General features: G+C 33.2%; 2 protein-coding genes and 1 long non-coding RNA gene across 3 annotated transcripts; all 3 read left to right on the top strand.

Annotated features, from left to right (window-relative positions):
• Positions 1–6026: 6026 nt before the first annotated feature.
• On the top strand, positions 6027–7809 carry LOC135844474 (dehydrogenase/reductase SDR family member 4-like). Its single transcript, XM_065362692.1, has 7 exons — positions 6027–6194; positions 6488–6668; positions 6748–6825; positions 6916–7062; positions 7187–7321; positions 7434–7489; positions 7592–7809. Exons 1-7 carry the CDS (start codon positions 6145–6147, stop codon positions 7704–7706), a joined length of 762 nt encoding a protein of 253 aa, XP_065218764.1. The 5' UTR covers positions 6027–6144; the 3' UTR covers positions 7707–7809.
• Positions 7810–10323: 2514 nt separating this feature from the next.
• On the top strand, positions 10324–11436 carry LOC135845251 (uncharacterized). Its single transcript, XM_065363715.1, has 4 exons — positions 10324–10480; positions 10618–10779; positions 10911–11083; positions 11222–11436. Exons 1-4 carry the CDS (start codon positions 10472–10474, stop codon positions 11229–11231), a joined length of 354 nt encoding a protein of 117 aa, XP_065219787.1. The 5' UTR covers positions 10324–10471; the 3' UTR covers positions 11232–11436.
• A 517-nt stretch (positions 11437–11953) lies between these two features.
• Positions 11954–12670, top strand: LOC135845760 (uncharacterized). The gene is made up of 3 exons (XR_010558820.1): positions 11954–12103; positions 12216–12377; positions 12504–12670. It is a non-coding gene; the product is annotated as an uncharacterized LOC135845760 (long non-coding RNA).
• Positions 12671–13575: the final 905 nt, after the last annotated feature.

The raw sequence follows: 13575 nt of genomic DNA, 5'->3' as shown, positions 1-13575 counted from the left end.
TAAAAAACTGGTTTAGTTGCGACATGATGATGAACCTACAAAAAGTGAATTACCTATACGTAATATTCTCTAGTTCAATTGTATACCTATAGAAATATGCCTCAGTTATCCATAGGTGAAACTTTGATACAAATTATAATATGGCAATTTATCTTTTGTCAAGGGGTAAGTAACACTGAAAATATTTTTTGAGTTTTCTGCCCACTTGAAAAAAGTATTCATATACCTAGTGTATTCTACCTATAGCAACTTCATACGGAGATTAAGCTAATAAAAGCGGTCAATTGTGATATGGTAGGATTACGATGGCTTATGAAAAATCTTACTTTACATTATCAATACCCGATGACATATATGAACTCTCAGTTTGAAATAATCGAAGATATAAAAATATTCAACGCAGTAGGTTGACCTATGTCTTGAGACTCGTAGATAACAAAAGACCCATGGAGTTTGATTCGTGTCCAATTTCAGCTCCATTTACACATAGAACGATGCAACGATCAAGGATACGACTGCGAAGATTTCCAAAGCTGGAGAATTGATCACTTATGTCAGATGCTGGCTTGGAAAAATCAAATTTGGTCAAATCTTGTAGCGCGTATCCACCCACCTTTTCGATGCCCTGTGAAAAAAGTTGGCAAATATGTTCATAAATCTAGCGATCACTTGTAGATAAGTTATTTATGGTCGTTTCTATGCTAATTTCACTTTGACAGATGAAGTATGAAGTACGAAATGCTGCGATGGATGTGGAAGTTATGATGAAGTGGTATCCAGACATGACCAAATATCGTTGGAAAAGTTTGGTTAAGATTATAAACGAACGTGGTGTTGTCCTATATTGTGGAAATTTTGAGTTTTCCTTGCATCAGTTCAGAACACAAAATAGGTAGGTAAATAAAATGGAACTCTCATTTTTTGATACGTTCGCCCGAAAATACTTCATCGGTGCCTAATTCCATGTGTACATATTACAATTGTTTATAGCTTTGACAAGAAACCATCCAAGAAGCCGAGAAATGTTTGACAAATCTACGTACAAAGTTGATAATGCTGGTTTCTGAGTGATAGAGAATACCTACAAAAATAATGCAAATACCTCGCAATCTGCGAAATGCCTTCTCAACTTGAGCTGTAACCATAGCTCATAATCATAACGATAGTTAAACATTTCAGCCGAAATAAAATATTTAATGACTTGTTGAATATATTGTTGAGCTAACCATGGAATACCTACCTACAGTAGGGTGGATCACCCCAAAAAAATTTGAAGTTTTTTGACCAAATTCAGCAGCGACCTTCAACCTTCTCATTTCGAGTTAAAAGTTACCCATGAAAAATTTTAGCCCCCAAGGTGCCCCTGTGGGAAATATGAGGCCTCAAAGAGGGAGCATTTCCGAAAAAGTTTGTGGTTTTCCACTTCTGTCGTTACCAAACCTATTTGGGAAAAATAGCCCAGTCCCAAATGCACGAATTTGAGATTCTACGTCAATCTCTGTGTTGACGTCAAAATTGAAGCCCACTTCTAGGGCTCTACTGAGTGGCTGAAAATTTGAAAATCGCGTACCCATTTTTGGATAAATTTGTGTTTTGAAAATTTTTTCTTCACAAATATTTCGCACTAATTAAGTATGTCAAAATATTGTTGAAAGATATAATTTCTGAAACTGGGTAAATATTTTGGAACGCAATCGTGTCGACTTTTTAGTGACTGTTGCTAATCTCAAAAAATCGAGAAAAAAAGTCAAAAACAAATCAATTTTTAGAGATTATTTTTGGTAAATTACTGATGGTTTTTTGTGAATTAGGAATTACTGGTAATTCTTTGTAAATTAGTTAGTGCTGGTAATCTTTGGTAAACCAGAATAATTTCTGAGAATTTGACGAAAATAAAACATTACAATTTTTCATCATCTAGCCAAAAATTGACTCTCTCTGACAATGTTAACAAGATACGAGAATTTTTTGACAATTTTGGCAAAAACATACTTACAACATTTTTTGGGGAAATCTTGGCAAGAATGGGACTGAATGAAAGTTTTGGCAAAAATTTGCCTTTTTAACAATTTTAGAATTTCACCAAAAATGGTCTTTTTTCTCGACTATTTTGTCAAAGATTGACGCTTTTTATTTCAAAAATTGACATGTCTTGACACATTTTCCGCAAAAATTGACGTTTTTTGAATTTGGACTCTGGGAAATTTGAGGGGAAAAATCAGAACCTTTATAAGCAAGTTTGTCAAAAAAAAAAAAAAAAAGGACTTTTGGTTGACCATTTTGTACCAAAAAGACGATTTTTTTCAACACATCAGGCGAAAATCAATACTTTTTGAATATTTGGGGCGAAGATGGGGATAAAAAATTATGGACTCACAACTTTCGAAAGTTAGCGAGCTGCCAAAAAAGAAGTACCTACCTAACCAAAAAAAGCCTGCATTGGATTAATGTTTTAGATGCCAAGTTGAGAACATAAAAAAATCAATGAATTGATTGCTAAAATTATGTCAAACTCTCAAAAATGACTTTGTGACATTTTCTCAAGCTTTTGAGAACTTGGAAAAATTCTGTTGAGTTACTAAAATTATGTCAGTCATTCCTTCATTTTTTTTGAAAACTTGAAGAAAATCCTATACAGTCCCTTAAATGGCAGTTCATATCTATATTTAATAAAATTTCAAGCAAAAAACATAGATTGATATCGATGATTCGAAACTTTCTTGATTGCAGAGGAGACTTGGCCTCCATTTTTATGAAAAATGAGCCAAAAATTCTTGCATCAATAACAAAAAAAACATGGTAGGTAGGTACCTACGAATTACACGCATAATTTAATTTTTCATTGTTTTTTCCTATGTAGGTAAACGTCTAACAAGTATACCTAGGTACCTATCGTATTAAAAATACATCAGTCAGTGCTAATTGCGAAATTCAATCCGAAATTAAGGAAATTGCTACGAAATGCGAGTTATACGTAAATTGATTTTCAGTGTGCTCGTATGAGTTGTAATCATGATGCATTGTTTGTTCATCACTCATATCATGTTGTCGGTTTCATTTTGGGATTTTGTTAAGAGTGAAGAAGGAGTAAGTGTGGATTTATAGAATCTTATTGATTTTCTTACTAAATGAAATGCATGCTTTTACTTTGCATATTTTTTGATCAGCAACTTAGATCGGATATGCGTTTTACAAAAGTAGCCAACTGCAATAAAACAGGATTGAAGTGGTTTTTGCAAAATGTTACATTTCGTTCCCAGTATCCCAGAATGTATTTGAATGCAATACACAATGTGACTAGTGAAATTAAAAAATTGAAAAGAGTTAGTATCCTGAAGTCCTTATACCGCCTACTTAAAAAATTACCATGTCATGTCAAAATGCCACTGTACAAAGTACCTATCTAGGTACTTAAAATTAATAAATTAAAAAAAAACGAATTCTGATTATGAAGATTTTCTTTCAGATGAACATGCGAATCGAACGATGCAATGATCAAGGATTCGACTGCGAAGATTTTCAAAATTGGAATATTCCTAATTTTTGTCCAATGCTGGGCTGGAAGGACCAAATATGGTCTGAATTCATCAACTCGATTCATCCTCCATTTCGCTGTCCTTTGAAAAAAGTAAGTTGTCGGACCTATACTACGAGTCAATTTATATCGATTCGAAATTGTAGAGAACACCTACATTTATTTTAATTTTCAGATGACTTATGAAATCCGCAATGCCACTATTGATGTGCAAGCTCTGCTGAAATGGTATCCAGAATGTGCCAAATATCGATGGAAAGTATTGAACGAATATTTTGATGAACACAATAATGCAGTTTTTTGCGGAATTTTCGAAGCTCATATTTACCAGTACATAAAAAGAAATCGGTATGGTGATCATTTCACGCTGACAAATGCATATTTTTCGATACTAATTTTGAATTCTTTTTTAGGAATAAACCTCAAAAAATCCACTGAACTGGTTCCCTCAGAAAAAGATTCGCCATCTGATGAAATTTTTAGAGGTACCTCGCATGAGTATTTTGAGTTTGATTTTCATTTTTAATTGTAAAAAAAAAATCAATTTCCATATTGTAGGCTACATTATTTTGTAATAAAATATGTTTTCACTGTCGTTCAATTGAACGATTCTATGTATTGATTCCATCAACTTATCAGATGATACATTTCTATGATAGACTACCTACACCCACTTTAATGATCTTGTCTCGTAAATTTTCCATAAAAATTCACTCGTCAGTTTTGGTGGAAAAATTCACGCCTACGACCCGGATGCGATGATTTGATAACAATTTTTTTTACGAAATATGTCGTTTTAAATACATTAGGCTGCATATACGTTTGAAATAAATATACCTACTGAAAGCATTTTAGACTTTATTTTTACGTACCTATTAGGTATTCAACCATTACGATCATTGACAGCGATAATTTCACTCTTATTAAAAGTACATTAAGAATGCAGATGAACAATGTAGGAATTATTTTTGAAATCCTACTGGTTGAAACTACATATACCTACTTTAGTTTAATGTGCAAGCAGTATGAATTTACAGTTCTTTATTAGCCTGGCTTCAACAATTTTATTTTGGAATTGGGTCATCTGTCAGAATGGAGTGAGTACATACCTACCTAATTAGTGCCAATGTACTTGATACGCAATTTTGCATAATTTCGGATATTTTTATTCATGACGTCTTTATTGAAAACAGCTCAAGTCAGAAGTTCGTTTTACAAAAGCAACCAATTGTAATGGGACCAGATTGAAGTGGTACATGAGTAATGTTACAATTTATTCTCAATATCCTCGAACATACTTGAATGCACTTTATAATGTAACCACTGATATAAAAAAATTGACCAAAGTATCTATAATATTATCACTGTAGCTACATGTCTACGACATTACCTAAAAGTATTGATAAAGTTGATATTATGATATTACTATTCGTCAGATGAATTTAAAAATTGAACGATGCAATGACGAAGGGTACAATTGCGAAGATTTCCAAAGTTGGGATATTGGCAACTTTTGTCCGATGCTGACCTGGAAGAATCAAGTATGGTCTGAGTTTGTCGATTCGATCCATCCTCCTCTTCGTTGCCCTCTTCGAAAGGTAAGTAGGTATAGGTATTAGATTATTAATCCCCAATGTTTATTGTACATAATAATAGGTAAGGTATTGTACTCTTAGGTATAGGTGGTTACTTAGTTAGTTAGTCTTTGAATGTGGATACCTACATTTTTTAATTTTTTCGACTTTTTTTTTCATCAGATGGTATATGAAATTCGTAATGCAACCATTGATTTAAATGCTTTGATAAAATGGTATCCTGAATTCGTGAAGTATCGATGGCGAGTACTAAATAGATACGTAGATGATCGCAATGATGTGGTTTTTTGTGGAATTTATGAAGCTCATGTCTACCAGTATATTAAAAGAAATCGGTATAGTAGATATTGATTATGTTTTCTATCAAATGAATAAATGTCTGTGCATGGAAGTAGATATGTAGGTACTAATTTTCAATTAACTTTGATTTTTTCTTAGAAAAAAATCACGTTGATTGAATTGCCACCGTGGAAATTATTGGTTACGGCTACAAAATCATCCCGTAATAATTTCACCGATGAACTCAAAAGCAACTAGAGAAAACACAATAAAAATTATTCATCGAAAGAGCTCATTTATTTCTGTACCTAACTTAAAAAATGAAAGTGACTTTGTAGGAACACGAATGTTATTGCTATTAATCTACTAATTCCACAATTCAACTTACAAAGGAATTTCTGAACCAGACTGCGATTTTTGGAAGACACCTACTCGTAAATACTACCTACGTGATGATTTGTTCTCAATTGCGAGCTGTCTTATACGCGATTCACAGAACACTGTGTAGAGCACAGCTTTTCTACATAACCCTACCTACCTGATAAGATAATTAGTTAAGCTTCAAAAAATTGATAAAATTTTCCCATCTAAGCTGACATAAAATCGTGTCGAAAATTCAGTTTAAAATTTTAATCACGGGGAACCCATAGTCTAAGTTGTATTCAGGTACTTTTTTACAGTAGCTATTCAAATTTTAAACTTGTAATAAATTCAATAGCGAATTCCACATCAGTAATGGACAGATTGATCGGAAAAGTTGCAATTGTGACAGGATCGACCCAAGGGTAAGTAACATATCAGTTTTCATTCGTTGTTGTTATGATGATTTTTTTAATTACGAGTATGTACCTACAAGTTTTCATAAATCCGAGTTCGAAAGTGGGGAATAAGGTTATTGTACATACAATCTGAATACATTTTTTTTCAACTGTGAACCATGGTCAGAAAATTGATCCAAACATTTTTTTCAGAAGGGGCGTCTTCAAAGCACTCCCAAAACCCTATACATTTTGGGGTGAAAATCTAAAAAAACAATTTTTAAAAATGGTATTTTATCGAATCAACTTTTGCTCCACAGGATCGGATTCGCTATTGCTAAAAGACTTGCCGCTGAAGGAGCCAAAGTAGTGGTTAGTAGTAGACAAGAAGTCAATGTAAAGGAAGCAGTAGCAAAACTGAAAAATTTAGGATATCAAAATATAATTGGCATCGTATGCCACGTTGCTAAACCAGAAGATCGTAAGAGATTATACGAAGAGGTTTGTAGACCTTCCATCAGGTTAATCATGGGCGAATACAATTTACACACTGATCAATAAATTATTTTTTCCCCCGCAGACGTTAAATAAATTTGGAGGCATAGATATATTAATTTGCAATGCAGCTGTAAACCCTCATGTAGGATTCACCGCTGATGTAACTTTCATACTTATAATTTTCAAGTAACTACTGTACTTTACAATTTTGGAGTGTCTAAAAGAAATTCATAACATTTATTGAATACAGTGTCCGGAAGATAAATGGGATAAAATATTCGATGTAAACGTCAAAAGTACATTTCTCCTAATTAAAGAAGTGCTACCCCATTTAAAGAAAAGAAACGGTGGGTCAATTGTCAATGTTTCATCAGTAGTTGGGCTGAAACCTGTACAGGTAGGTACCTATTTATTATTTCTTCTTCGATTGGATTCAGTTGACTCATATGTATTTTATGCACAACTCGTTCATTAACAATTAAAATATTTTCAAAACCGACTTGTACCTCTTACCTACACAGGGGATTGGACCATACAGTGTGAGTAAAACTGCCATAATAGCATTGACCAAAGTTTTTGCCAACGAGCTTGCTCCTCTCAATATCCGAGTCAACTGTATAGCTCCTGGACTGATTCGGACTTTATTCGCTAAACATGTAAGTTTTTCCTAATCGGATTTTTTCCAGAAGTTGTTGATCCATCAACCAAAGTATGCATTTAGTACTCAACTCATACCAACGTTATTATTCTTTTTGTTTTCATGAGAAGATGTTTGAAAATAAAACTCTTCACGACTCTATTTTGTCTGCAATCCCAATGGGAAGGTAAATTTTATAAATTGATTTAGATAGGTACCTAGGTAACGAATAATTACATAGTAAGATCATCATATTTACCTACCTACAATTTTGTTTGTTCTCATACAGAATGGGCGAGACAAATGATTTAGAAGGCGTTGCTGCTTTTTTATGCTCAGATGATGCGAAATACATTACAGGAGAAACGATTGCTGTTGCTGGTGGAGCGCATTCTAGACTATAGATTTTGGCACTGTAGATGCTGCAGTTGGTTGAATTAAGATTTAATGAAAACTTATCATTTGAATGGAGATATTCATTACCTAAGTACAAGTTTTGAAATGTAACCTAGTGCAAGCTATTATTTTCGTTGGTACTTTTTTTTGGAGGGGGGGGGTGTTTATAATTGCAGGATTATTACACCCGTGGATAGAAGGGTTTAGATTTGGTTTATTAGGTTGGTGTTTTTTAGTAGGGTTATAAATTTTTGGATTTCAGAAGGGTTATCTGGGATGGTCATTGAATTTGGGTCTATTTGGAGAGATAAATTTGAACTATTAATATTAAATTTGGTAGGTCAGTTTTAAAAATAACTATTGAATGAAGAAAATACTTAATCCAAGTTTTGAAAGATTTGAATTTTGAACTAGGTAGGTAGTCCATTTTCTATTTAGGTACATAATAAAAATGTTTTTTCAGCTCAAGTTGAATATTAAAGTAAGGGTGTAAATATTGCTCTCCCATTGTACTGTAAAAATTTGGACCCTCTAGGTCAATTTGGAGGGGCTGTAGGCTTTCCTAAACGTTGAAAAACACGTAAAATAGACCAAAAATCCACTTTTTTGACCCTGAAGGAGGTCAAATAAGGTTGGAAGGTTGAAACCTGCAATAAATACTTGCAGAGAACCATCCCATTCTATTCTGAAAGTTTGGACCCCCTAGATCAATTTTAGGGGTGAGAAGGTCAAAAATAGGGGTAAAATGTGGGTTTTCCCACCTTAAATGGGATGGAGATGACCTAGAAAGCTGAAATTTGGATATGTTGTTCAAAATAGAGGTACTGACCAATGGTATGATTCTGGACCCTTTTTGTTCATTTGGGGCTATATTATATTTCTCCAAAAAAAATGGCCTTTCTGTAATTTTCTACTTTGACCCTCCCCACTGCAGGGGTCAACTCTAGCTCTCAAAAGAACCTCATTCCTCAAGTTTGACTTTTTTTGATCAATTAGAACTGACTCCAGGTCATAAAATGTAAAAATCACCCATCATGCTGAAACTTCGTTCAAGAATTCGACATCAGCGCAGCCAAGAGCACCCAGCGGATGAATTTGGAATGACACATGTAATTTAGCCAATATGGCGGCTAGTTCGATGTCTTCCTCTATATACATAGGTCCAGTGTCTATAGCGAATTGCTAGGAAAAGTAATAAAAAATTCACAATAATGATGATGATTCAATGTTTTTTGTTTTTTTTTTAATGCAATTTTGGCAAATGTCCCTGATATTTAATATAATTACTTTCTAGTGATTTTTGCATTTCCTTAAAGGAGGAATTGAGGAAAACCTATAACCTTAATTTTTTAACCATAACCAATATTTTTTTTGTCACAACTAAGTATAAAATTGTTACATATTAACCATAACCATAATCAATATTTTTATGTGAACTATAACTGCTTAAAAATAACCAATATTTTTGAGTCCATAACCCCAACTTGTAAACGTGTAACCAATATTTTTTTTCATTTTGGGAAACATCCCTGCCTGTGATGAAAGAAACCCCGGTTTTTCACTTCTCAGAACACGAATTTTTAAAAGCTTTTGCCCTCGCTTCGTTCGGGCTTAGTTTGTTTTCTTTTTCAAAATTGAAATTTTCTAAACAAATATCATTCAATTTTTAAAGTGTTTTAAAAGACTTCTTGCATAGAAAGTACATAATTGTTTTTATGCCTCTCAAATACAAATTTTCAAAATCTTTCGCCCTCAATTTGGGCTTGTTCTTTTTTCTTTTTTGAAGTTAAGATTCTAAAAAAAATCTTTAAGATTCTAAAATTTTGAAAATCAAAAAATAAACTCCTCACATAAAAAAACATTCGATGCGTTTTGTGAGGGAAAAGCTTAGTAGTTAGTTTAAGGATTCTCAGAACAACAGCTGGTCAATTACATTTTTTGCTAACTGGCCCTCTGGCACACCTATTATAATTTTCTTTCGTAGCACTTTTGGTAAGTATCAAAATTGGCCCTTAAAACAACCAAAACGTGGTTTCATTTTACTTACGAGTACTACAGAATATACTTACTTAGTTTAAAGGTGGCCAGGAATCAATGTTTTCAAAGTTTTGCAATATACCTATGGACTTTTTTTTTTTTTTTAATGCGTACTTTTATCATCTACATATTTTATCTGTTTAGTTACTCGAAATGAAATACAAATCAGATGACTTATTAAGTGTTCGTTCCATTAAGACCATTAGATTTCACACTCGATGTAACCTAACCTATCATTAAAAATCATCACGCATCGCTGATGACCTACCATACACATTACAATTTTTATTTGAAATAATTAGATACGAGTATAGCCTCTTCGTAGTAATATTCCATATTCGATTGTTTGCTGTAAATCAAAAGCATGTATAATTCACTAATTCTTCATATTTTTTTAGTGCTAATTCTTTCTTGGTACATGAGTGTTTGCCAACAAGAAGTAAGTATACCTACCTATGTGTAGCACATAGTACATATAAATTTCTATGAACAGTTCCTTTTTTAAGGAAATAAAGTTCATCAGTACGACTATACGTAAAGTAAGACCTATACGTACCAGTACCAATTAGGTATAAATGCATAATTATTTCAGCTCCAATCGGAGATTCGCATCACAAAAGTATCCGCTTGTAATACGACCAGATTGAAATGGAAATTACAAAACGTTACCATCACTTACATCTACCCACGATCTGTCATAAATGCTATCGTAAATGTGACCGAAGAAACTAAAATAATGAAAAAAGTACGTACCTGTGGCCCATATACTTTTTTACCATCGTCCCTTCCATCCATTGAAATTGAAGATTAAAATGTTTGTACCTGTAAATCTATGACGTTAAGCCGAACGATTTTGCCCTACCTATGTACTATGTTTGGTAGGTAATCGTGCGCGTGCATCGATGCGACGATCAAGGATTCAATTGCAAGGATTTCCAGACCTGGCGATTTGATAATTTTTGCTCAATATTGAATTGGAAAAATCAAATGTGGAATGGAGTCGTTGATTCTATGCGTCCGCCATTTCGATGTCCTATTAAAAAGGTAAGAGGTTTGCGATATATTATACCTAGTGAACGAACGAAAGAAAAATTCAAATAGGTATTGAAATAAGGTATAGGTAGCTAATTTCATCTTTCACCAATGATGATATTTTTTCAATGTGTGCACGTCAGACTGTGTATGAAGGGCGAAATATATCATATGATTTCAACGCAGTCATGAATTGGTACCCTGAATACGCCAAGTATCATTGGAGACACGAAACTGAGGTATTAAATGAGCGCAATGAGCTGGTGTTTTGTCTTTCCATTGAATCTCACGTGTATCAATACAGAAAAAGGAACAGGTAGGATATTACTCAATAAATTGGTCCCACTCACCAGCAGACTGAGACTGGGGAACTTCCTTCCCCTTCCCCAAAAAAAGGTACCTAGATCTATGTACTAACCACGTGAACATGAATTTTAATTTTTTTTTTTTTCAGGAAATCATAAAATAAATTTGAAAAATGATAACTAATACCTATATACAAATTGGTTGCAATAATGAAACAATTCGTGAGCTGGGGGATATGGAATATGGAATCATTGCTCGTGCTCGTAATATAGAAAATATATTTTTTTGAAAATAATAAAAAAAGTTGTACCTATACATACATAAATAATATAGGTACCAAAAAAAATGCTGATTTTTTTTCCTCTCATTTGAAGACAAAGTGTAGTATGTATTTGTTATTCTCCGAGCCGATAGTGATACTTACCTACCTATACTTCCGGGTTGGCTTATTTTTACTTCATAAGTATAAATCAATTTTTCGCGTATTAATAATCAATTTTTGATAATCTTTATGTATACATTATGCTTACTGACATATATATCCTTCATTACAATGGAGGCAATAGTGATACCTCATTAGAAATACATTAGCAGAAGTACCTAATCATTTTGCATTGAAAAAAAATACCTATTTGTAGAGGTAGGTACCTAGACTGGAAATTGTTATCGTCTGTATGACTTGGTGAAAAATTGCCATGTATTCCATACATGCGATAATCGTTATAATATCCATCTTATGGCGAAACACGATTTGCGATCAAGGGGTGAGTACCAACAATAAATACTAAAAAGTAGGTTTGAAAAGTCGTAAAAATCTAAGTTTATTAGGTATCTTTTCCCTAAGTGTTTAGCCTTTTTTGGTATCTGATTGCAGCAGTTACAATCAGAAGTTCGTATCACAAGAGCAACCAATTGTAATATCACAGGATTGAAATGGAATTTGCAAAATGTAACAATTTCTTACGTTTATCCTCGATCTTATATAAATGCAATTTTGAACGTGACCGAAGAAGTTAAAAGGATTAAAAAAGTAAGTACCTAGGCTATATGAATTATTCAATTTATTAAAGTTCAAATAAGTTGGTAGGTACCTATTTATTGAATTTATGAAGCCTTACCTACCTATCTATCTATTCTAACAGGTTTTTGTTCATCTGGATCGATGCAATGATCAAGGATTTAATTGCGAAGATTTCCAAAATTGGTATTTTGATAATTTTTGCACATTGCTGAATTGGCGAAATCAAGTATGGTCGGGGTTCACTGATTCTCTCTATCCCCAATTTCGGTGTCCAATTAAGAAAGTAAGATTGAAGATAGGTATCTTGTTTCCATACGAAATATACAAAAATTAAGCATTGGTGGAACTTGGCATGGAGCAATTTGTTGATTTCCCAAATATGTAATTGTATCTGTTCTCGTTTGTGTAGATGGTATACCAAGGTCGGAATGCAACTTACGATTTCAGCGCTGCTTCAAGATGGTACCCTGAATTTATCAATTATCAGTGGAACACAGTCGCTAAATTTATAAACGAGCGAGATGAACTAGTATTTTGCGCAGAGTTCACCACTCACGTGTATCAGTACAGGAAAAGAAACAGGTAGGTGCCTACCTATAACTCCAATTCAACAAGTAGAAGTATTAAACAGGATGTCAAGCCATGGACGTGACACAAGAACTTTTTCTGTTGGGCAAAATACGTCATTTTTTTCTCCTCATATCTTCTCTTCTCCCATGCCTAACTCAAGTAAAATTCGAATGAAAGTTACGCAGCCTCAAATTTCAAAAAATGAAGCCTTCAAATTTGCTCACACACGTAGCCTTCAATTCAACACCTTAATTTTAGACAACTGGCTATAATTTTCCAAAATTGAGTACCTACTACCCCAAGATCTGAACAAAATAATCATCCAAATAATACCAAGCATTTTTTTTTTTTTTTTCAGGAAATCATAGAAATAATTTACAAGAAAGTCATATGTATTCTGAAGAAATATCAGCTGTTTGTAGAATTATGAAACTACCATTTTTGAATGTAATAAAAAATAAAAACTTTTTTTTTGCTCAAAGTACCTACCTATTTCAGCCTTTAGTTCAATTAGATACTGAACTTTTTTCCATCTCAATCCAAATTTGATTTCTGAAAATTTACCAGAATTCAATAAATGGACTGGAAGATCCAAAATTTTGGTTGATGGGTATTGTTCAGACCAAAATTTTTTTAAACCAATCTGGATAGGTACCTCCTTTAGTCCCTTATTAACTATTATGCGCGTTGCGCGTGCTTGTCAAAAAGTCTGCGTTCCATTAAAAAAATAATTTTTGGCATCGTTATTCTTTTGTTTTCAACCCGAAGTTATTAAATTCTAGGAATCTATACAAAGGAAGTTTATTTGCCATTTGGTCATTTCCTTCCTCTGATTCAAGATATCAAACGGGCAGAACAAAATAAAAAACAGGACAACGAAAGGATATCTTTTTAATTTTTGATTTTAGGAA

This window comes from Planococcus citri, chromosome 4, assembly GCF_950023065.1.
Source record: "Planococcus citri chromosome 4, ihPlaCitr1.1, whole genome shotgun sequence".
NCBI lineage: Eukaryota > Metazoa > Arthropoda > Insecta > Hemiptera > Pseudococcidae > Planococcus > Planococcus citri.
Note: the sequence above shows the minus strand (reverse complement) of the source record. Positions and strands in the feature narration are given on the sequence as shown.

Coding starts and splice junctions, on each gene's coding strand:
- LOC135845251 (XM_065363715.1), top strand. Junction 10,780..10,910: donor TTCGATGTCCTATTAAAAAG/GTAAGAGGTTTG, acceptor TGTGCACGTCAG/ACTGTGTATGAAGGGCGAAA.
- LOC135844474 (XM_065362692.1), top strand. CDS start 6,145: ATGGACAGATTGATCGGAAAAGTTGCAATTGTGACAGGATCGACCCAA. Junction 6,669..6,747: donor GTAAGAGATTATACGAAGAG/GTTTGTAGACCT, acceptor TTTCCCCCGCAG/ACGTTAAATAAATTTGGAGG. Junction 7,490..7,591: donor TCTGCAATCCCAATGGGAAG/GTAAATTTTATA, acceptor GTTCTCATACAG/AATGGGCGAGACAAATGATT.